Source organism: Nannospalax galili, unplaced genomic scaffold, assembly GCF_000622305.1.
Source record: "Nannospalax galili isolate Female #2095 unplaced genomic scaffold, S.galili_v1.0 scaffold767, whole genome shotgun sequence".
NCBI lineage: Eukaryota > Metazoa > Chordata > Mammalia > Rodentia > Spalacidae > Nannospalax > Nannospalax galili.
This window is the reverse complement of record NW_008357164.1, coordinates 1,618,640-1,644,047: the sequence shown is the minus strand read 5'-3', so window position 1 is coordinate 1,644,047 and position 25,408 is coordinate 1,618,640. Positions and strand designations below refer to the sequence as shown.

At 34.2% G+C, this 25,408-nt stretch overlaps 1 protein-coding gene across 1 annotated transcript in view; it reads left to right on the top strand.

Moving 5' to 3' along the window:
* Col11a1 (collagen type XI alpha 1 chain) overlaps positions 1 to 25,408 on the top strand; it is a 227,622-nt gene that overhangs the window by 81,698 nt on the left and 120,516 nt on the right. Inside the window, exons 6-20 of the mRNA XM_008855066.3 lie at positions 3,872 to 3,988; positions 4,594 to 4,686; positions 6,688 to 6,942; positions 7,505 to 7,567; positions 9,090 to 9,131; positions 10,593 to 10,655; positions 13,111 to 13,185; positions 13,963 to 14,046; positions 15,135 to 15,191; positions 19,529 to 19,582; positions 22,088 to 22,141; positions 22,250 to 22,303; positions 22,468 to 22,521; positions 24,187 to 24,240; positions 24,341 to 24,385. Of these exons, the coding sequence (XP_008853288.1) occupies positions 3,872 to 3,988; positions 4,594 to 4,686; positions 6,688 to 6,942; positions 7,505 to 7,567; positions 9,090 to 9,131; positions 10,593 to 10,655; positions 13,111 to 13,185; positions 13,963 to 14,046; positions 15,135 to 15,191; positions 19,529 to 19,582; positions 22,088 to 22,141; positions 22,250 to 22,303; positions 22,468 to 22,521; positions 24,187 to 24,240; positions 24,341 to 24,385 (1,164 nt within the window). The remainder of the gene's footprint in view (positions 1 to 3,871; positions 3,989 to 4,593; positions 4,687 to 6,687; positions 6,943 to 7,504; positions 7,568 to 9,089; positions 9,132 to 10,592; positions 10,656 to 13,110; positions 13,186 to 13,962; positions 14,047 to 15,134; positions 15,192 to 19,528; positions 19,583 to 22,087; positions 22,142 to 22,249; positions 22,304 to 22,467; positions 22,522 to 24,186; positions 24,241 to 24,340; positions 24,386 to 25,408) is intronic.

Genomic DNA, 25,408 nt, shown 5'->3' with positions numbered 1-25,408 from the left:
ATAAAGGATTGAAATGGAAGATAAAGACAGTCTTTTACATAAAGGAATTTAAGAAATGCCTGACTTTCCAACATGGATGGCTTCTATCAATTTATCATTAGTATTTGTTTTCTATGATAGTTCTCATGCAGGCACGAGTTTTCACAGCCTGCCATTTTCAGTAGGAAATTCATCCCCACCACAGTTCCTAATTTCCAATGGAATGCTCACAGAGCAGAATTGAGCTTATCCATACATCATGCCATGCGTTTTTGCTCACATTCACCTCATTGATTATGTGTCGTTCTTTCTTTTCTTTTCATTTTCAAGCTGTTTTTAAAATTCTGTAGTGAGAACAAAAACATCCTCCAAAGTGCAGTTTGTAGCATCACATAGGCCAGGCTTAACCCAAGTCAACTGAAATGTTGAGGGAGACGCTAGGCAGGTAAGGAAAAGGGAGAGCAGAGAGCGGTCCTTTTCACCGACTCCAGTGCAAGCCATAGAAAAAGATGTTCGCCAGGGCCTGGGAGCACACCTGCTGCCTCTTTCTCTTCCCACTAGCATCCTGGAGATCTCATTTGTATGGAGATCCATATGCAGAGAATGAAGAAGATCAGAAAGAATGAAAATGAAAAAATGACATAAAATGACATAAAATGGTAACTAGCAAATGTTCACAGATACATTTCTGAAATCCAGACCTTTACATAACTGTGTCTATATTGTTCATCTTTGGAGCTGGTTAATCATTACTTTCTTGCTTTTTTTGCATAATAAGTGAACGTTTTTGAAAAATTCTGCTTACTTTTAAAGCTCTAAGAAATCAAATAAACTTGAAATATTTTTTTCCTTCCTTATTTTTGTTCAGGCCAAGAGTGAGTAGTTACATACAGACATTATTTCTTTTTTAGAATATACTTTTACTGAATTTTTATGGATTTCCTACAATACATCTTAGTCATATTTAGTCCTCCCTTCACTATCTGCAACCCCCACTTTTCTGGCTCACAAGACTTTATGCATTTATCACTCCCTTAAAGTAGATCAACTCTCCCTCACTCAGCAGTGATCAGATTTTTTATGGTTACATGAACGAATGTAATTACACAAACATTATTCTTCAGACAACATTCGATCTCATTTAATATATGCTTAATAAATAGCTAAATTTGATGCAAAATTCTTTGTCTATTACTTGCATTAAAGCTGGAAATGGTGGTTATATGCCTGTTATTCCAGTATTTGGAAAGTGGAGGCAGGAGGAACAGGAGATCAAGGCCAGTTTTGGGTATCTAGCAAGTTTGAGGCTGGCCTTGGCTGCATGAGGCCCTCTCTAAAGAAACTGAATTACAACAAGCAGATTAATAAAGATTAACTTGCTTGGTAGTTTCAGATATTTTATCTAGTTTCTAAAAGTATCATATGTGTTTAATGTGCTGTCTATATGCATTTTTATATTTTACCAAGTCCTAATGAATCTTTATTGATTTTATCAAATTGGTATTTGACACTCATAAGGGCATTAAAGGAATTCTTGTGGTTATATTCCATTATTACCTTTAACTGAATCACCTAGAAACATTCACTTGAGTGTATGTCACTAAATAGTAGGTGTGCAAAATTGCCACAGGACCAGTTTGGACCTGCCTCATGGGGAACTGTGATCACATTTATGTTGTTATGTAGAATGGAGCTGAGCAGGGCTACTGTGATCACAGTTCTCCAAAAGGTTTGTAGGCACCAGTTGCCTGGCTGGCCGATGAGAAGCCAAGGGAAGCTCATGGGGAAATAACTAGAATCATATCTATTAGAGCACTTGGGATTTCATATAGGTTGCCTTTTAAATTTATATGTATATATTTGGGGGTCTTAGCATATTAAGTTTAGTGCTTATATTTTTGCACTATATGACCTTAGTGTTACCACTTTGATTAAAAACAAAGAATATATTTAATAATATTAAATCAATATTCTTGTTGTAAAATTTAAATTTTCATGAAGACAGCTCTGGAGTTAAGCACACTATTTTCCTCATCTTTCAATATATAGGTTCTCTATATATTTTGTGATCTCCCTATTGAGAAATAGTCCTGTGGCTAAAGAGACAGCTTAGTGGTTAAGGCCACTGGCTGCTTTCCAGAGGACCCAGGCTTGCTTCCCAACACCCACATGGCTGCTGACAATCATTCTTAACTCCAATTCCATAGAATTTGATGCACTCTTCTGGCCTCTGCAGGTTTACACGTAACACACAGTGCACTTACATATATGTAAGGAAACACTTATACACATTTAATAAAAATAAATAAAGAAAAAGAAAAAGAAGTAGTCTTGACTCCAATTAAATTTTTAATGCAGATGAATATAGGATAAAATGCTGCTTCCCAATATGAATTTAGTTTAAATATTTTAAGAGATGTAAGTGCTGTATACTATGTTCAATTGAGAAGAGGGTGGCAACTTCAAAGATGGAAGTAATTAATTGAAAACCTAATTTGTAAATGTTAATGCTTCAGCAGTATTTTGTGTTCATTTAGAGCTTACATAGTTCATGGGGAATGGGATAATTTGGAAAAAAATCTTAGCTCTTATTTTCCATTGTCTATATTCTTCCAAATGTAACACAAACATATTTTATGATGTTTTTATTCTTGTCCCTTTTTCTCTTTTCCACGTGATGGATATGGACATCTTTTCATACTTGGGGAAACTGTTTTTCATATTTTTATTTTAAGCATATTATTTATTGAGAGAAACTCTGTCCTTTTTTTGTTTTGTTTTTGCCACACTGTTGATTGAAACCAGTGCCTTGTGTGTGTGTCAGCCAAGCACTTGACCACTGAGCTACAGCCCTAACAATATTATTATTCTTTCTTTAAAATTTTTATTGAGTTTTTGAGATTTCCATACAATATAATTTGATGTTATTTAGGTCACTTCCCCTATTATCACACCTATAGAGTCTAACTTCTGTCCCCAAATATCTCTCAGTGTGGGTCCATCCATTGGAGCTGGTTAACCTATCAAGAGCCCCATCCTTGAAAGTGACTGTCTCTCCTCCTTCCAGCAGCCATGATTACCAAAATTTCCTTAAGTTGGGCTGGGATTTCATACTCACTTCCCCATATCCATGCTGGGATTTTTTTCTGGTTTGAGATTGCATGGGTCTTGTGCATGCTGCCACTATTTCTGTGAGTTCATATGATCAGCTGACTAGGTTTCTGGAAAGCTATTTCCTTGTAGTCATCCAGAGCCTCTGGCTCTTACAGTCTTTCCACCACCTCTTCCACAATGATCCCTGAACATGGGTAGCAGAAGTTTGATAAAGGTCTCTTATTCAGGGATAAGCACTTTGCAGCCTCTTATTCTCTGCACATTGACCAGTTGTGGGTTTCTGTGTTAATCATCATTTGCAACATAAGGAAAATTCTCTGGTGAGAGTTGAGGGATGTGTTAATGTGTGGGTTTAACAATAAGTCATCAGTAATTTAATAGTATAAATATTCCTATTCTTATAGGGGAACTTTGCCCAGCAGATTTTTTATAAATCAAAATTAAAGTAAATACTTAATAGGTATGCCCCAAACTATAAATGTTACGTTTGAATTAATATTCTATGTTCAATAAAGTCTGAATCATTATTCAGAACTTTATTCTTATCATAACCCTAACCAATATTCTGCTCTTAGAAGCCATGCTTGATCACTTTGATGGTATTATACTGTATATACAATAGTATAATATTTCTTTAATGCAAAATGACTCTTAAATAACTCGGTACTCCATCTCTTAACATTTGCTTTGAGTAAAAGTTAAGAGGATGGTTTCCACTCTGTTAATACCATTACTTGCAACTAACCAAATTGCCCACTATTTTTCCTTTGCAATGTAGTATGCACCTGAGGATATAATCGAATATGACTATGAATATGGGGAAACAGAATATAAAGAGGCTGAAAGTGTAACAGAGACTCCCACTGTAACTGAGGAAACAGTAGCACAAACAGAGGTAAAAAAAAGACGTGTCTTTTGTGTGTGGTGTCTCGTTCTTCATCATGCTGTGGTTCCTTGTACCGATTGTCCTTCAAAAGTACCACCACATCTTTCATTTACTTATGTTTCTGTGAGTTACTAACTAGGATTTTATTTGACAGTGACTGCCCTGAGGAATGCTGGCTGCTTTGCTTTTGTGTGTCCTTCCTCTCTTTCATGATCTTTATTTCTCTTTTTACTATGTGTTTTCCATTCCGTCTTTCATCACGTTTTACAGAAAAAGAAATCCAGTTTCACAAAGAAGACGAAGACTCTGGCCACTAAGTCAAAGGAAAATTCTAAAAAGTTCACACTCCCAAAATCTGAAAAAATTGCATCAAAGAAGAAGAAAAATTACCAGGCAGCAGCAAAAGCCAAACTAGGGGTCCAGGTAGCAATGAAAAAGCAATCAAGATCTGTCCTGGATGAGCCGGAAGATCTTTGATGATGAGTCTTAGTCTTAACCCAACTAGATAAAATACTTATTTGGCTAATACTGTAACCCAGTTCAATCACCATTATCATGTATTTGAGCTTACTTTACATTTTCACTACTCATTCCTCTTCTGACTTTTTCATTAGGCAAATATTGTGGATGATTTTGAAGATTACAACTATGGAACAATGGAGCCATACCAGACAGAATCTCCTAGGCGTGTAACTGGATCCAATGAGGTAATAAACTTGAGCACCAATAAGTCAGAGTGCAGCTTTCAAAATGTCTAAAGTATTTGATGTAATTCCTGCTGGAAGGATTCATAATCTCTGAGATCTTTGGGTTTTCAATCTTTTACTAAGAGGTGAGACACAACCCCATTGGTTCACAGTTACTAAAAACTCTGCATTTGAAATCCATATCAGTTCAGGTTTTGCATGACATTTTGGCTGCATGCAAACACCACAGTCAAACTGAACTGGCTTCTATCATTTTCTTGATTGTTTGTATAGCTAAGCAAGCTTTTCAACATGTTACAAAGAATGTTCATATTATCCCTCCATGAGAAGAATTCTCTGATGTGAAAATTGTACCATCAACACATACAAATAGCATTTTGTCCCATCATTCATTTTAATGACAGCAAGCTTTTAATGACAGCAAGCATTCTTAGAAAATGTAGTCTTAGATTTTAATAGTTATTTACATTTAAAAATTGTTTATAATGTAATGTTAGTTACTGTCAAAACAATATATTCTAACCATTCAATTGTTTTCTATGAAAATGTTTCAAATAGGATAGGTCTGAATAAGTCCTTCTGAATTTCATATTGTGTATGCCAGAAATTTCATTAAACTTTGTTAAATATCTGGCACATCTTCTTCAGACTATTACCAAAAGAAGAATTAATAATTTAATTTTTTAAAATTTATATTAAATGTGTCTCAATGAAGCAGATAAACTCAATAATAATTTTAACAATAACACACAATTTAGAATAATAAGCATTTAGGGTATCAAAGGATTATTAATTGATCTAGTCTCAATTAATCATTTTTCTATAAAAGGTTATCTTTACTCAAGATGTTTATTTCCAAACTAAATTCATACAGCTCTTTTACTTGAGGGTCGTAAACATAATCAGATGATATGTAAGATGTAACCACCTATAGAAGTATATATTCCATGTTTAGAATAAAAGCATATGATTATTGAGCTGCTTTGCCTAACTTTAAGTAATAAATTACCTGCATATTTTTATTCACATAATTTATATAACACTATTTCCCTGTTACCTATGTTGTTTTATCATAGAGAACAAGCCATTTTAAAATGTAATTCAAAGCTGGGCCTGGTGGCGCATATCTATAACCACAGCACTTGGGACGCAGAGGCAGGTGGATCTCTGTGAGTTCAAGGCCACCCTGGTCTACATTGTGAGTTCCAGGACAGCTGGGGCTACAGGGAGACCCTGTCTCAAAAAGATACAAAAAATAATAATTTAAATGGCCACAAGATAATTTTATTTAAACCTGACCATAATCATAATGCATTAAATTAACATAATGAATGATCTATATTTGTGTTCTTAATTAGGAATTAGATAATGGGAAAAGAAAATTAAAAAAGATTTATTAGGAGACATTATTGCTATAATTTTGCTTTTCATCTTTATTAATTTATGATATTTTACACTAATATTTTCTATTCAATTGTCTTAAATGTGGGGGAGTGTAACTGTTATAATAAGCATTCTTCAAGTGAAGAATACATTGTCATTACAGTGACAAATTTTTCAAATACTGATATTAATATTTTACTTATGGACCTGAATATCAAACTACATGGCTTATCTTTGTAACAATTGAAGTTTACAATAATTTTCTATGAGATTTCAAAATCAAGCATAATTTAATCATTCAAATCTTACATTATAAAATAAATGCCTAGTTGATTAACACATTTTCTCCAGTGAAAGTAAATACACATGTGGACTCCATGTGAATATTTGCAGTTTATGGGGAAAAGTGTTTTGAAAGCAATATTTCTTGTACATGCCAATGAATGTACAATTATATTTCTTTCAATGTAACTGAAAAGCCTCCTTTCCAAGCCTTCAGTCCTGCTTGAGTAATAAACTCTCTTGTCACATGGCATAGAGCTGTAATTACAAATGCTCACCTTGCTTTACTAACAGTAAACTTCATGTTCTCCAATTCCTTGCAACTTAAATGAATAGCCAAGTCCAGTTGAAGAAGGTTTTACTGAAGAATATCTAACTGGAGAGGATTATGATCCCCAGAGGAAAATTTCCGAGGATACGCTATATGAAAACAAAGAAATAGACGGCAGGGACTCTGATCTTCTGGTAGATGGAGATTTAGGCGAATATGATTTTTATGAATACAAAGACTATGAAGAAAAAGCAACAAGTTCCCCTAATGAAGAATTTGGCCCTGGTGTCCCAGCAGAAACTGATTTCACAGAAACAAGCGTAAGTCAGCAGTAGGCTCTGTGTCACTGTGTATGTCTTATATTGGGGGAGTTTCCATGTTAATCTTGATGTCTTTTCGTGTTTAAAATGTAGGTTGAGTTTTACGTAGCTTATAGACACTAGACATTTCTTGTTGGCTGTGGTAAATTCTTCCTGATGGGAGGTTGTCTTGGGCACCCTACTGAACTCTTCATTTGAAAGTATCATTTTAAATAGAATTGGACCTCCAATTTCTCATCATTGATATGTTTTTCCATTATTATTCTATTAGATGTAGTTTCAGATTTTTAGACTATATTGCAGATTTGGGTGTGATTTCTTTTGTCTTAGAATACAAATTGAGGTTACAAATGCATTTATCTTTCTTGAACCTAAAGAAGCAACATTTAGTGTTTCTGTTTACTTGGCATTATTAATATCTTTAAAATTTCTTTTGCAAAATGCACACATTCTAAAAGATTGCTTTAAATAGTCTAGATGATTAAACTTCTTTTATTAAAATATTGAAAATGGCTTTAGTTATTTGAATATTTTTTGGCTGTTTTCAATTTTTCATCAACAGATAAATGCCCATGGTGCATATGGAGAGAAGGGTCAGAAGGGAGAGCCAGCAGTGGTTGAACCAGTAAGTACTGACGTGGATACACTTTAAATAGTGGTACAGTTGTTTGTGAACTATCATTGCCTTAAATCACAATGTATATCCATGTACTTACCTTAAAAGTTCTGATGGTATAAAGTTTATAATTTTCCACAAATAAGTCAGTAATACCTTCCTAGAAAGTAAGATTTCAATTAAAAAAAACATAGATTTGTGGAATCTTGGAATTCAAAAGTGGCTGACACTTGTCCAGCTTAATTTTCTGCTTTTACAAATAAAAATGTGATGTTTAAATACTGCATGATTTTTCTGAAGTTTCCAGTGTCACATGTGGTGGCTGAGATGCAACATGGCTAGTTCTTTTTATTTCCAATCTAAGATTTTACTCTATAATTTTTACAGTTACCACATTAGAAATATATTATTTGATGTAGATACTTATTTGTCTGATGCAAACTGTACCATATGATAATAAAACAAAGTAAATATAGATGAAAATGAGAGAGATTTGAGGGAGGGATGAACAGGAATAGTAGGAAGTGGGGGGCGAGTGTGTCAGTATGTGTGATGTGAATGTGAGAAATTGTAAACATTAAATTCATCCAGCAACTTAACTGTACCTACTCCTTTATGTAGAGCTCTGGATCATACTTTCCAAGTATGGTTCTTTCATTTCTTTTAATGCTATTATTACTAATGATATTGTTAAGCATTGCGTATTGCCTCAGAAGCATTTTAAAACAGTTCTCATTAAACAGTAACTTAGGAAAATGAATGCATTACACATGGAGGTTGTATGTTTTGTTGTTCACCTCAGAGACACGTAAGTCTTTCAGAAACGACAAGGAAATAGAGATTGCAAAATAAATATAAAGGTAAAATTGAAGAATAAGTACAATGTGATGGGCTTTCCCACCCATTTGCTCCATTATGCAAAATCTGAGAACAAAAACATCAGTTTTCCAAGGCACTTTTTCCCCACATTCAACATTAATTTGTAAGTTTTTGCTAATTTGCTACCTTAAAAGTCACATTCGTCACAAGTTTCAGGTGTAATTTAATCATAAACTTTATGCAGTAATGAGCTCTTTTTCCTGAGACTGTTCTGTTCTATCTTATGTCATAGTTTTTGCAGACTGCTAGACTAGACTGCTCTTCTCCTTTCTGTAATACAGTGCCTAGGTACCACTTTCATTCATTCATTCATTCATTCATTCACACAGCATATATTAATAAAGCTCCTCTTTTTGCTGGAGAAACCTTGGTCAGATGTCTTCTCTGTACTCATCTCATGAACACTTGGTATAGTCTTTCTCTTTGGTTATATTTGTCTGAATATTTACCATATATCCAATTAGTTCACAGATTCCAAGACAGCAAGAACCACATCTTTTACATTGTTTTAAACTTATTCCCTTTCCCAAGTAAACCTATTTGTAAATGTTTTACACAATACAAATACATATAACTTTGTAAAGTGCAGTGGGTAGTGTTTTCTTGTAGTCAGTTAAGAGACTAAAGTTTACACTGTTTTCTTCTCTTACAGGGGATGCTTGTTGAGGGACCACCTGGGCCAGCAGGACCTGCGGTATGAAATTGATTTTTAATTATTGTCTCGATTTATAAAATTATTCAGTATAAGGTTTCTGTCATAATATGGGATTGGTATACTTTAAACTAATTTGAGCTCTACAGGGAAACATTCAAGCACGGAAACTGGTAGAACTGAACTGTTTTATATTTATTAATTCTTTGAAAAATTTAATACAATGTATTTTGGTCATATTTATCCTCTTTGCCCTCAACTCCTCCCTCACGATACTCTTGACAGGACTGGAATTACAATTTAAGTTTTTTTTTTTTTTTTTGGTGTTTATGTGTCTCTCTACTGTGTTTCATGTTTTATCTTTGGTTTTGTGTGTATGGTGTGTGTTGGTGTGTGTGTTGGCGTGTGTGTGTGTGTGTGTGTGTGTGTGTGTGTGTGTGTGTGTGATTTCCCACTTCTGGAATTCAAAGCCAGCTACACACAAGAGTCTAGGGATTCTTCCACCTTTGCCTCCCATATTGCATGTGATTGCTGGAATTACAGATTTGTGCTCCTGTGTCCAGCTGTAAGTGAGTTCTAAATATCAGAACTAAGGGCCTCATGTTTGCCTGGCAATCGCTGTACACATTGAGCAATCTCTTTGGCCTAAAGGTTAATTTTTCTACCAGAAATTTATTTGAGAAAAAAGAAAGTTATTTATAATTCAGCTTTTGTTTTTGAGGCAGGGTCTCAGTGGCTGTGCAGCTCAGGCTGACCTGGAATTCACAATCTTGCCTCTGCCTCTTGATTGCTGGGGTTGTAAGTTTATGCTACTATTCTGGGAAGCTTCTTTCTTTTTTAAAAAAAAAATAAGGAGGTATTTGTACTTTGGTGCATGGAATCAAAAATTCTGTATAGACAGCTGGTGTCTGTACTTCTACATAAGATAATTATCAGATTGCTTCCTCACTTCCAGGTGAGGTAGTCACCACTCAGTGTGCCACGTTCAGGTAGCTTAGCTGTTTAGACTTTTGAAGGAATCCTTTGTGTGTGTGTATGTGTATGTGTTTCTGTGTAATAATTAAATTTTTGATATGTAAAATAAAATATGATATTGATGCTCTTAAGTACTTTTAAAACCAAATATTAAAATGCTGTCACGCTAAGTGATTTCTCTATTTTCAACCTTACTACCACAGTTTTGAAGCCTAATCTTATGAATGACCATTTCTTCAGGAAGCATTCCTGACAGCTTCCACCTAAGGAACTGTCGTTAGCGTGCTCTCCTTTCCTGTTTTTAGTTGCGTTTCCCTCTACCCTGAGCACAGCCTAATAGAGGAGCTGTTGTGCTGGTTACAGAGCATTTCTTATATGTTGTATTTTCATGGGAAGTTAAAAAGGGCAATTATTTGGGAAACAAGATTATATTTATGAAATATAAATGAGGTGCCTTTGATTTTAGGAAGATGAATTTGCCTGAACATTAATGAGGTGGAAAACTGATTCTGGTTTGTTTCTCTGCAGGGTCTTATGGGCCCTCCAGGTCTCCAAGGCCCCTCTGGGCCCCCCGGTGACCCTGGTGATAGGGTAAGTTGAAGGATGGTCACTTTACAAAAGCAGGAAACAGACTTAAAAAAAAAAAACAACTAGAGCATATTCTGCAACTTAATCTGTTGTCCTTGTGTTGGGAGCAGTAGAAGTGGGAAGTTCACACATTCAGGGGATAGTTTAGTTAACTTTGCAGACTTAAGTGAGGATAAAGGATTTATTTGTGGTAAGTCTTCAATTTCCCTATCTACGTGAACCGTTACAATGGATTCAGTTTTTCATATTTGAGTTCAAATTATATTTTCTTGAGATTCTCATAGATAGTTGAAAGCTCTTAGAATATGTTAAGAAACATAAGAACTTAAAGGTCAAGGTCTGGGTTCCATGATGCAGTAGGTCATTTGTGTGTCATTCTCATCTCTGCAAACTCCTCTTGTACAGCACAGTTTCTCCTTTTCTCTCATCTACAAATAACAATGTTTTTCCTTTTGCTCTTTTAAAAATAATGGATCAGAAATGCAGTTAATTCTTGCCTTTCATGTATTCATGATTTTTAAACTCAAAATATTTTTATTTACATTTAAGGAATAAAGCTTTTAACCACTTCAGGAATTCTTGTCTGGATGAGAGACTAAATTAAGGTGACATAAGCTACATATTAAGCAGTCTTCATTTTCCTTACGTGGGCTGCTTCTTTCATTCATTTTGATGGAGTTATTGCTTTAATTACACATTGCATGGATATGTGTGTGCAGTGTGCCTGAGTATGCGTGCATGTTCCCATGTTTGTGGGCACTCCTGTGTATGGGAGAGTGCATACACATATGTGGGATTGCATGTGTGAGACTGAGGTTGATCCTGGGTGTCTCCCTTAATTGCTCACTATTTTCTGTATTGAGGCATGGTCCAAAGCTAGCCACTTTGCCAAGGGGACCTTCAGTCTTAGTCTGTGATTATAGCCAGGTAGCTTTATCTGTCCAGAATTTATATAGAAGATGGGAATTTGAACCCAGTTCTTCACAATCGGATGGAAAATGACCAGCAGCTAGCCCATTACCCATGGAACCATCTTCCCAGGTCCAGAATGTTAATATTTCTTTTTATAAATAATTTTAATTGGTATTTTCTTATTTTTAAACTACCATTTTTTCAGAAGACTTTCAATTCTGTAATTTATTCACCTTCAAACAGTATTCCTGGTTTTCATCACATCTCTACACTGTATTTGAGAATACAGACAATTTATCCAATGAATTTGCAAGTATTTCATTAAATAGAAATTATGCCTATTATGTTAGGTTTTTTTTTTTAGAATATGAAGAGTGGTTTCTTTATAGAGACCATTGTATAGACTTTCAAGTTCTTTCAAGCATGTGGCGAACTCATTTAAATTATGTTTCAAGAAAAATATCTTGCCTGTTTGAGTCACTCTTCACTCTTTTCTGAGTGATTCTTCTTGTAAGTTAACATTGAAAATTGATGCTGCATTTCTATATGAAGTAGATCGTTTGCATTGTATTCTTGCTCCTTTTATTGCTAAATATGACTTAGCTCTATAGAAATACTCTTTTATTGAAGGCTTATGGAAATATACTTCATATAGATGTAATACACTCACACATAGATTTCTATGTATACAATATTCTCTGTGATCACATACATCTGTGTTATTATCATATGCAAATTTCTACATATACATGTATGTACACATATACGTATTGAACTTATGAGTGATTATTATAAAATTAAATATTCTTTTTATCATGTTAAGCTTAGTGATTTTATTCATAAAGTATGTGTTTAAATATGATAATTTAAATTAATTAGAGGATATGTTTAATTTATGTATTTGATACATTAAATAGATATTATCTAAGTATGTATTAAATAATACTTAATTTAGATTGATTCATTAACTCTCTTAATTGTAGGAACCTAGCTTTTTCCCTTTTTGTCTGCACACCGATTCCTCTCCAGAAAATCTAGGAAGTCCTTATGCAGTTTTAAGCTGAAAATAAAGTGTGAACAGAATCAACATCTTACTTTGATTGTACATTAATAAACACACATTATTGGGGCTGGAAAGATGACTCAGCGGTTAAGAACACTGACTGTTCTTGCACAAGACCTGGGTTCAAATCCCAGCACCCAATGGCAGCTAGCAACTGTCCGTAACTCCAGTTCCAGGGAATCCTACAGCCTCTTCTGTCCTCTGTGGGCATTGCATGACATGGGTGCACTTACCTACATGCAGGTAATACATGCATACACATAAAATAAACATAATAAATAAAATATAAAACAAATAAATAAACACATGTTCCTTCAAGCTAGTACAATGTCAGGCATCCTATCTAGGTATATTTACCTAGAGGAGGTCAACTAACCTGAAGATGGTGGATGCAAATGAGATACAGAAAACTCAGCGATTACAAGTTACTCTGCTTTACTATATTTTATTAATTTATTTTGTTGATTTTACTTCCTTTCCTAGGGCCCTCCGGGACGTCCTGGTTTACCAGGAGCTGATGGTCTACCTGGTCCTCCTGGAACTATGTTAATGTTACCGGTAGTCTTTTTTTTTTTTTTTTTTAAAGCTTTATAAAGATGATTTTTTATCTTGTCATTATGTAACTGAAAAATCCTATTTATAGAATCATTAGCTAGAAACCATTCTGTAATTTAGAGGTACATGAAATCAAGGGGAAATTTACTGAATAAAACTCTGACAAACATCAATCTCTGCACCGAAGGCTGTGTTTCAGTCTTTGCCTATTCTTGGTTAGTGAAGTTTTTGTAGTATTTCTAATCCTGTAGAAATCCAGGTTTTCTATATTAGTTAGCACAATATTAGTATACTTTTTACCTCACTGCTGACTATCATTGGAAACTTTTTAAAGAAGTCTTTCACGTCTTTATTCATTTCTCAAGAATGATTTATTTTAATATTAACTCTCATGTAAAAATATTACCCTAGTGCTAATGAAAAATGTATTAATCGGTTTAAATGCAATAAAGTTTAAAAAAATAATTAAAGTAAAAAAGTAACTCACACTACATTTCAAGCTAAAAATTTCATCAGAGCCTGAGAATTTTATAGAGGAATATAGTGTGGAACTGCTCAAGAATGGTCAAGATAACCATAAGTGTGTGTGTGTGTGTGTGTGTGTGTGTGTGTGTGTGTGTTGTGCACATGCTTGTGTATGTGTCTGATGACCCATTATAGAATTACTTTGGACTTTGGTAAAATAGTACCTTTTTAAGTAGATTGTAATATAATGCTTAAGGGACCTAGTTTCAGCTATTTGTCAGAGACCCATTTTGAGTTTCTGTTATCTGCTCCTAGTTCCGCTATGGTGGTGATGGCTCCAAAGGACCTACCATCTCTGCTCAGGAAGCCCAGGCTCAGGCAATTCTTCAGCAGGCTCGGGTAAGAACAGATGAACTCTGATGACTTCATTTATTGTGAAATAGGAGTGTGTATGTCTGAAATGTGATTCTATACAACACATGCAATTTATGTGGAGAGTCCTAAAAATGTATGGATCTTTCCAGTAATGACACTTGTCAATTGAATATCTTCTAACTGGCCCTTGTATTTCTGCATTTAATGTTGACATAAAATTCAATTTTTCAACAAAATCTTGAGAGAATTATAGATAGCATTCTCTCTTTCACATCCTGTTTCTCTCTGCTGAAGCACAGAGTGGTAACTGTAGAAATAATTATGAGAACACAGTATGAAAGAAATTTCTTTCTTTTACTATGGAAGAGATAATTACTCTTGATTTTTTTTATTTTCAACTAGTTTTATTGCCTTAAAATTAACACAAAATCTCAGACAATAAAAAAGAAAGTAATCACAAGTTGTTTAATGATTTTATTCATATTATTATATTTCTTTTTGAGGAAGAGAATAAACATAAAATTTATGGTTGTATAGTTATGACAACAATATCCATATTATTTCCATGATAACTTTAATAGTAATATTTTTATGTACATATAAAATATGAATTTGTAATTGAAAGCATTAGCTCATTTCAGTATTTGTTCATTTTCTTCTTAAATCTGATAAATATTATTTGGTTATATAATGTTGAAGAATAATGAGAACATGGATTTATTAGATATTGGCATACTATACATATAAAGGTATTCATGTTCACCAAGTAATGATTCCTACAATTATTCTTATAAATTATTTGTTTGAAAGCATTTTTTGGATTAAAGTTTTTGAGCTTTTGTGATTTCATACAACAGTTCTTAATCAAATTTAGAACCCCTCCCTCCTCCATAACTGATTAAATTACTGAAGTAAGTTTATAAGTTTGTGTACAAGTTGTAACTGTTTAGGATCACACAGGAATTTCTAGCAACTTGCCTTTCATCATCAAATTTCTATTCACTCTGGCACATGCTTGTTGCTTTGTTATTATGTACTGTGTGGAAGTGACTCATTCATTACAATATAGCTCCAAGATAGCATTCCTGAACTTAATCTGTCTTGTCTTCTAGATTGCTTTGAGAGGCCCTCCTGGCCCAATGGGTCTAACTGGGAGACCGGGTCCTGTGGTAGGTTATTCAGAAATATATGATAGATTTTCTAATTATTATATCTTTACATGTATTCTTCTAGAAAATGTTCATACCTCTGACTAGGTAATCAATCATGACTAATATTTATTTATTTATTTATTTATTTATTTATCATTAAATTATTTATTTTTATTTTATGTGTATGAGTGTTATGTCTGCATGTGTGTAAGTGCACCCCTCTCATGCAATGCCTTTGTAGGTCAGAAGAGGGTGTCAGATTCCTTGTAACTGGAGTTATGGACAGGTGTTAGCTGCCATATGGGTGTTGGGATTTGAATCCAAGTCTTCTACAGGAATAACCAGTGCTCTTATCTGCCAGTCCCATATATTGATTCCTTTTAAAGTCCCTTCCAGTCAGGTTTTGATAATTCTGATCAGGAGCTTTTATCAACGTTCTTCTCAAATTAAATACATAGAATAAAAATGTATTTGAGTCACATATCCAATGTCAATTACTTGAGGTATATATATATATAATTAATTTGCATAATCACTTAATAAAATGAAATTCTATTATATTAAATTCTTAAAATTTAATTTTATACAAAATAAAGTTCTCACTTTATTTGAAATATATTTGAAATCTTTGATAATTATTGAACAACCCAAATGGCCAGCAATATAGTTGATTTAAACTACCAACTGCCCTCTTCTTCATGGGTTGCTTTTACATACATATTACTTGCTCTAATAGAGACACTTGAAAAAGAGACACTTCAGTCACAAACAAGCATGCTGATGAGCTACGTCAACGATGTTTTTCTAAAATAGCTTGATATAGTTTGAAATTTATGTGATGTTAGAGAGTGTAATAGTTTACAAATAGAAAATCTATGCCCTGCATTTCATATACTGCAGAGAACAAATCATAGTTAAAGCAAAATTTTTTTCTAATTTTAAAATGAATGAAACTTATACTCTAGTTTAAATATTTGTTAATATGAAATTCATATTTTGCACTTTTATGTGATGCTGTATGCTTTCAGTATATTTTCTTGAAGAAAGCTACACTGGGAATGTATAATTCTGTTTTAATTTTCAACTTTCGTTCTCAGTGATTAATTTTTGACAATTCTCTTAATTTGAAAACTTTGTATACACAAATCAAATATTCCATCAGAGTTTTCACTTACTTCTTGTTTCTGAGATTGTTCAAATTTTGATAAAGAGATCCATTTTCTCTTAAAAGCTAGCATGCTAGGCTGGGGATATAGAGCTGTGGTAGAGCACTTGCCTAGCAGGCAGGAAACCCTAAGTTCAATTCCTAGCACAAAACAAAAATGTAACACTGCAGATAAAGTGTGAATAACTTTTCTATAATAAACTCCTGACAAGTTTATGATATCATGTTTGTAAAAATACTAGTAGTTCACTTTCTTTTTAATAGTTTGCTGTTTTGTGAAGTATTTTTTAGTCTTTGATCCCATCTAATCTTTATAACAAGCACCTGGGAGAGATAACCCAGGTCCCATTACATCTATCTTACACATAAAATGGGTTTACTGAGATAAAAATGGAATGGATAATTCTAATAATTAAAGCTTATCTGTTTTTAGTAGATACATATTAGCAAAAGCTATTACATTTTAATCAAATTTGAAAATAAAGTTCATGTATTCATATGTAAAATATTCTGATACTCTGCTCACTAGAACTTAGATTGTACATACTTCTAAATGCCTTATCAGATTTTTGTTATGTTTTTTCTTTCTGTTCTGCCTTTGAGAATACAAAAATAAGGACACTACAATCTCACTTATAGAGGAGAAAGCAAAGTTAACATAACATATATTTGCTTGGTAGTTACTCAAATGTGTATGCATGAGGAAAGTAGGTAGGGTTTTACAAAATTTTGTGACTGAGGAGCTGCTTTTTTATTGGACACAGGGATTGGACATTTCTTTTAGTGGTAGAACACTTGTTAAACAAGTATAATGTTTTGACTTAGTTCCTAGCTCTGAAAAAACAAAAAACAGAAACAAATAAAATACAAAATGAATTCACAAAATAAACATTTCTTAATCCTAAATGTGAGACTCTGAGCTGAAACTTCTGAATGAACCTGATGATTGTGGCCTTTTGTGTTGTGTTGTGTTGTTCTGTTTTGTTCTCTGTTCCTGGCCTGGAACTTGCTACTGAGACCAGGATGGCTCCATCTTATGGAGACCCACCTGCCTCTGCCTCCCAAGTGCTGGGATTAAAGGCACATGATTTTACTGAGTGCCCATATTTAATATTATGATCAATCATGTTTGGAAAATTGTACTTTATGGTTATCAATCCAGGCTCTTATCTCTAAAACTGTATTATACAAAGGAATTTCATTCCTTACTTATGTTGGCAAACACAAGAAAGGGGATCTGTCCAGGGTAGGGCATTGATGAGAAGAGGCTAAGGGAGCATGCCCTGGTGACAGTTCTCGACCATGCATGGGGGCCTGTCATTTCTATCACACATTGACAAAGAGAAAACAGTGTAAATATTCTCAATGCCATAGTCAGGATTAGCTGATTTTATTTACTTTTCTGTAATTGAACGTTTTAGTTTCCTCAAAAATTAAACATAGACATGGAGGGAAAAATTCTCTGTGTCTTTTCTCCATTTTCCTCTAGCTTTCTTTGAAATAAGCATTCTTATTACAGTCTTTCAAATATTTATTAATTTTAAATTTTAAATTTGTTTTCTCCATTAAGATTTAGAAATCAAGTTTGCATAAGCAGTTTAACATACATGCATGCAGTCTTCCACTGAAAAATTATTTTATGTAATGGTTTTTATCTAGTCATTGCTTTGGATAAATTAAGATCTATGGTACAAAATATACACAAAAGATAGAAAAGGTATTTCCTGTCCATATTCTGTAACTCTCAATTATGTGATAATTTTTAGAATAAGGGTAGGAGCAAAGTAATTATAATCTGTTGAACAGGTGGTGCTACCTACAGAAGATATAACACAGAAGATATAATTAAGCCAAATATTTGATACTCTATTCATTTCAGTGATTAGTACTACAAAATAATATACACTCTAGTTTTTTTCTCTTGCAAAAAGTTTTTTTGTAAGATGATTGAGTTAGTGGCTGGAGAGATGGCTCAGAGGTTAAGAACACTGAATGTTCTTACAGAAGACCCGGGTTCAAATCCCAGGACCCACATGGCAGCTAACAATTGTCTATAACTCTAGTTCCAGGGGATCCAACAGTCTCTTCTCTCCTTCGTGGGCATTGCATGACACAGGTGAACTTACCTACATGCAAGCAATACATGCATACACATAAAAATATAAAAATAATAAACAAAACATTATAAAAGAAGATTGAGTTGTTAAAAGATTAATAGTGATCGTTCTTATTTGGAGGATTTGAAAATTCAACATGACTTGTCACATCTCTCGGTAGACAGATGAGAAGTTGTTAACTTTGATGCCACAAGGAGGCTCTAGAAAGCTTTTCAGTTTGAGCAAAATTTTAATCTCTGTTTTACTTTGTTTTAACCTAGTAGAATGTGCAATGACTTAAATAAACCAGGAGCCTCTGGAACATCCAAAGTATGAAGTGTACCATCACCACCATATTCATCTTTATTGTTCTAATACTTTTAGGGAATAGGTATGCCCTACTATATGTTTTAAAATTTCATAATTCCTATATAAAACAATTTATTGGTTTTGTTTTCTCCCAATTATTATGACAGGCTTTCTTTGCACTATTTAAATTATATAAACATCTGTGAAACCTATTTGATATAATTAGTAATTTTTATGAGGAAAAAGCAATCTTAAGAAAAACGCTTTAATGATATTTCAAGATAATTATAATAACAGCAATAGCATCTGTCCAAAAAACTGTATAAAATTCAGCACCTGAAAATATCTGGTTATACAACCTTCAATTTTTCAAAATCCATACTTGTAAATAAACTCAAAGTTCACTGAAAATATAACTCGGTGATTCAGTAAAAATATGCTGCCGTAATAGTATACCACAGTTCAATGATGATAATGCCTTCCTTCACCTCATTTTTTTGAGTGATCACATATTAAATAAAATTTCAAAATTTTCAAGCGTGATTTCATGGTTGGCTTGTTTGTGGTTGAGTGGAACATAGGCCTTTAAATACAGCTTAGACATTGAAATGCAGTCGATATCCCTAGAAGAAAAGTACTTTTTGCAGAGGACATGAACAGCTCATTGTATAAAGAAGGTCATACTGACAAATCAAGAATATTTGCATATTTCAAGTGAAAATAGTAGATAAATGTGCTTAGGTAATTGCTAAGTTAATCAGTTATCTCCTTTCTTTTCTCTATAGGGTGGACCTGGATCATCTGGGGCCAAAGGAGAGAGTGGTGATCCAGGTCCTCAGGTAAGTTGGTTCTCAATAACTAAGTTAAACAGTATTTAAATTGTGGGTTGGAACAGGTTTGAAAGTAATAGGCCTCCACAGCACTTAGCTGGCGACAGATTGTGGGGAGCAGAGCAAAACAAAGCAGTGCTGTTCACAGGGGTCCTTTCTTCCTTTCTTATACCCTTGCTTCTTGGAGAGTAAATTAGCACATAGTCTCATAAAGATTGTTTAGCACACTTAAAAGAAGCTATTTAAGAACATTTTTAGAAATGAAAAAAATTAAGAGAAAATGTGAAGATGTAGGTAAAGTCTTCAAAATGGTTGTAGTTTATATTTAGATTTTACTAGGTTAGAGATGTTGCTAGTCTTTGAATAATAGGTGGACAGAGCTATTACATTATACAATCCACATACACTAGAAATCAACAAAGTTATAACTAATGTGATTTCAAAATACTTTCATTTTTAAATGAAAATGCTTCTGATGTATGAACAAATATAAATCTACATTGGACTACAGAAGTTTTTAATAGATTATCCCCTTATTTTCCTCCTTAATTTTTTCATTCACATTTTGATTTGTTTTGTATTTGGGTCTCCCTGCAGCCCCAGCTGACCTGGAATTCACTATGTAGACCAGGCTTGCCATGATCTCACAGAGATCTGCTTGCCTCTCTTCCTGAGTTCCTGGAATAGAGGGATGAGACTAAAGTGTGCCATCATGCCTGGCATTGCCGTATTTTAATTATATTTAGCAGTTGGCTTCAGTATGACACAGTCATACATGTATGTATATTTGATTATATTTATTCCCCATTACCCTGTTTTCACAACCTCCCACTGATCCCTTGGTCTTTCCAAATGGAATTAGATTTACTTAAAATTAAAAATAGTAATAGTACAATAAGTTTTTATTACCATAATAATTAGAACAGATTTCAAATATACTCACACCAAACAATTTCTTAATATCACTCCTTTACACTCAAAACCTTGAGTAATCCCTAAATACCAGCTAACTACTGATCTGTTCTTTATCACTCCAATTTTGTATATTTTCAAGTAATAACTTACAAGTAAAATTATACATTAAAAAATACAGACCAAAAAGAAATCATACTGTTGTTTCCTTTGACAGAGCATAAGGTTTTCAGATTCATTACACTTGAGTGCATCAACACCACACCATCTTTTCATTGTGCAGAAACAGCACAGTTTCCTCTGACAAAATCCAAAGATTGATCATTGTATTTTACCAATTTAGTATATGATGGCCTTCCTTTGGACGTGTTGTTAATGCTGCCATTGAAAGGATGGAAAACACTAGCTAGTTCACTGGAAATTACAGGAAAATATTAAAACACTACATAAAAATCTTGGGAGTTTATTGTTCCATGAACTTTATGAAGCTTTTAAAATTCAAACACATTTACAAAATGGATGAGTGTGAAAGCATGCTGTGGCATTGTTTGAGAATTTATAGTTTTTGTTGATTCCCTAAGGCCCCAAAATAAGTGATATAAAGAAGGATGTTTTCATTAAAGACAGGTACTATTTGTTGTGTTATTATTTCTCCTCTTCCCTTCCAGCTGAGTTCATGATAAAGCCCTCTCAAATCAACCATCTTTTTAGGTTCACTCTTCAGTCTCTGATTATTAGATAACCCATCCTTAATTTTTAGAGCAAATATTGTTAGCCTTCACTATGATAGAGCATTTCTCCATTTAAAAAGTGATTCTTAAGCATTTTGCACACAACTGAAGAATCGTGTACCAGGCAGTGTGCAAAGTTGTGGATGTATTTACTTGAAATAAATCTAGTTCAAAGCTTGGAGAGATAACAATCTAATAGGAGATTTAACTGTGATAAAAACTGATTAAAATCTATTGTGATAAGTGTATTGAAAAAAGTGTCTATGAGAGCACATTCAAAGAAGGAAAAGAAAGGCCAGGAGAGATGTCTTGGAACAAAACAAAACTCCAAAGGATGGAGCTCAGTCACTGGAATGCAAAATACTTTATTTTGAATTAAAATGAATAATTTGAACTTAAAAGTTTATTGATTTATTTTTTATATGTATGAGTGTTTTTCCTGCCTGTAAGTATACCCATGACATATAATTCCTACAGAGATCAGAGGAGTGCCACAAATCCTTTGGAACTGGGGTTAGCCTCCATGTGGGTGCTGGGAATCAAACCTAGGTCCTCTGGAAAAAAAAAGACTGTTCTCTTAACCTCTGAGTTATTTCTCCAACTCCTATCATAAGGTTTAGAAGTATATCATCATATTCATTTTGTTTAAATGTACACATCTGTATAAAACATTAAGTAGCATGGTCTCTTCTGTGAAGAGCCATTTAGGAAAATTGCTTTTCTGGCTTCTTCTTTTGAGAAATTTTGCACAGAAATAATCTCCTTGTGCTTAATGACTAAGAAAGAACATAGAGAGTATCAGTTTCTAAAATTGTCTTTTTTGAGTTATTAACCAAGATTTCTTCAAAATGATTTAAATCTTTTCATAAAGGGCCCTCGAGGTGTCCAGGGTCCACCTGGTCCAACAGGAAAACCTGGAAAAAGGGTATGGCTATTTTTACTTGTGTATTCTATAAAGTTTAGCTGAGCATTCAGTTTCTTTATCTTTGATAGCAGGAATCTGTTTGCTTAATCTTGCTTTGGGTGTTTTCAGGGGCGTCCGGGTGCTGATGGTGGAAGAGGAATGCCTGGAGAACCTGGATCCAAGGTGAGGAGTTCATAAATCTGTGTGTTCAGGCTGCATGTCAGTTTATTCTTGACAATTTCATATTTTAAGATAAAATTTATGTATATGAAATGATGCTTGATATTGAAATTCTAGTCCTGATATAGACTGGGAATGTGATGATAATAATGATTTTGATTTTACAGGGAGATCGAGGCTTTGATGGACTTCCAGGTCTGCCGGGCGACAAAGGTCACAGGGTAAGATATGTTTACTGCTTTTGTCCAGGGAGAATAGGAGTCTTATTATATAATTAGTATAGATATGTTTTCGAGAATCAGAAGAACAAAGTTTACATGAATATTGATGAATCCATTAAATAAATTAGTATATATAATGGATATTGGCAAAATACAGATACAGTTTTGCATGTGTTGTCAATGTAAGTTTTCTCATTGTCCTTAGACATGCCCGTAATCAGTGTATGCAAACCAACAGAGGCAGGGTCTTCATTCCCACATGTGTGGCAAAGATCTCATTAGTAGAACAGGTGTAAATATTTAAATGAGATTTTCATCCTTTGATAATTGTCTTAATCTTTACATCTTGTCTGTGGAAATAATGCAAAAAAGGACACGTGTAAGGAACATATCGTTAATATAATAATACACTGACAGGGTATTTTTTCTTTGTGATGATATGAATATACATTCTAGTGTGAGAGCACAAATTTGTAAGGTTAAAGAAGCCATTATGCTCAGTAGCCACCCACAAGATAATAACAGTAGCAACAGTGTGCGTGTGTGTGTGTGTGTGTGTGTGTGTGTGTGTGTGTGTGTGTGAAATTAAACAATGAAGTAACTTTAAAAAATGGGTTATTTGCATCTTTCTTCACTAGAATGAAGAATAAACCCAGGGCTACATTTGGGTAAATTGGAAAATAGAGAAAGAAAATAAAATTCTGTGAATGTGTAACAATATACCTTAAATATGCCTAATACATGTCATCATGCATATATAACTTTGGTCAAAGAAATCTAAAATCTTTTTGTCTTCATTTTATTGTACTGATTTATTAGAAATTGCTTAGAAGTAAAAATATTTTACTTTAAGACATCAGAGTGTACTCATGCATAAGATAATCATTAGGCAAGTTTTCTTAATTATTAACTTCGTTATAACTAAATGTCTAGAATGTTTTTAATATTTATTTTCTGTAAATAATTTTTATAAAATTTGAGGGAACATTTCTCCTAGCATACAGTATGGCAAGTTGGGTAGAGTTTACTGAGCTTTTAATATTCTGAAAAAGTGTAAAGAAACAGATCCTGTTGTGCCTGCCACGTGATGAACTCTTTTTGAACTTATTTTTAGCTTTTTAAAAAATATTTTAATTGAATTTTTGTGATTTCATACAATACACCTTAATCATATTTACCCCCCACTTGCCTATCTGCACCTCTCCATAGCCCACCACAGGACTTCATGCAATGTCATATATGTATCTTAAGGCCTATCGAGTTAAGTTTGTTTACCTAGATGTCCCTTGGTGTCAGCCTATGTATCACTACTCCCTTAAAGAAGATCAACTCTTCAAGCTCACTCAGCAGTAACCACCTGCCGATAGTGCCTTTCCAAAGTTGTGGTCTTCTGCCCATTTCCCCAGTTCTATGCTGGTTTGTGTCTGATTGAGTTTGCATGGGTATTTTGTATGCAGTCACCACTGCTGAAGTTTCATATGAGCAAGGCCCCAAGAGCATGTAAGACTCATTTCCTTGTGGTCAACCACCTTCTTCCCTTGACTTTTACAGTCTTGTGCAATGGTCCCTGAGCCCAGTATGGCTCAGGTTTAATATAAGAGTCCTGATGAACTTTTAAACACCCTGCTTATTTCTTATGCCTATCTTTTTGTCTTTATTCCTTAGGGGGAAAGAGGTCCTCAAGGTCCTCCAGGTCTTCCAGGCGATGATGGAATGAGGGTATAGCAAGACTTTATTTCTATAAGACATGTTTACAATTAAAACTTTACATCAGATGATGAATTCTCATCACTTTGCCCTCCTTTTTTGTCAATGACAGGGAGAAGATGGAGAAATAGGGCCCAGGGGTCTTCCAGGTGAAGCTGTAAGCAATTATTTTCTCTCTTTTTAAATATAACAATATATTTCTTGAGAAATAGTGACAGACATTGCTTATATAAAGGCAATGATAAACTCAGGTAAATATTGTTTTATACAAGCTATCCAGGTAATTGGACATAAAAAAATAGAATGCAGGGTCTGGTTGTGGTGGATCGTGCCATTAATCCCAGCACTTGGGAAGCAGAGAGAGGCAGAGAGATCTCTGTGACATTGAGGCCAGCCTAATCTGCATAGTGATTTCTAGGCCAGCTGGGACTAAAGGCAATGATAAACTCAGGTAAATATTGTTTTATACAAGCTATCCAGGTAATTGGACATAAAAAAATAGAATGCAGGGTCTGGTTGTGGTGGATCGTGCCATTAATCCCAGCACTTGGGAAGCAGAGAGAGGCAGAGAGATCTCTGTGACATTGAGGCCAGCCTAATCTGCATAGTGATTTCTAGGCCAGCTGGGACTACAGGAAGACCCTGTCTCAAAAAGACCAAGAAAAAGGATTGGAGAGATGGCTCAGTGGTTAAGACCACTGGCTGTTCTCGCAGAAGACCTGGGTTTCAATCCCAGCACCCACATGGCCGCTAACAACCATTCATAACTCCAGTTCCAGGGGATCTGGTGCCCTCTTCTGTCCTCCTCAGGCACTGCATGACACAGGTACACTTACAAGCAGACATAACACTCATACACATAAAAAAACACGTGTTCTCCTTGGCTAGGGTTATTAAGGAAAGTGGGGTATCTGGCAAATTGCTGGCACTGAAATTATTGTACCTTGCTAATTTATTGTTATTCAATGAATTCTGACATTGTAGAAAGACATCAACAGTGTTCATTCATGTTTCTGACATAGTAAACTCACAACACCTTTATTGGCACATTTTTTAAAAAACAAGGATGCTGGAAAGGAAATGTGCCATGTAATTTGCAGAGTCCAAGTCCCTGTGTCACAAGAACATAAGAGTGTGTTGGGAACTGAGAGTAGTTTACTACCTGTACACACATTATTAG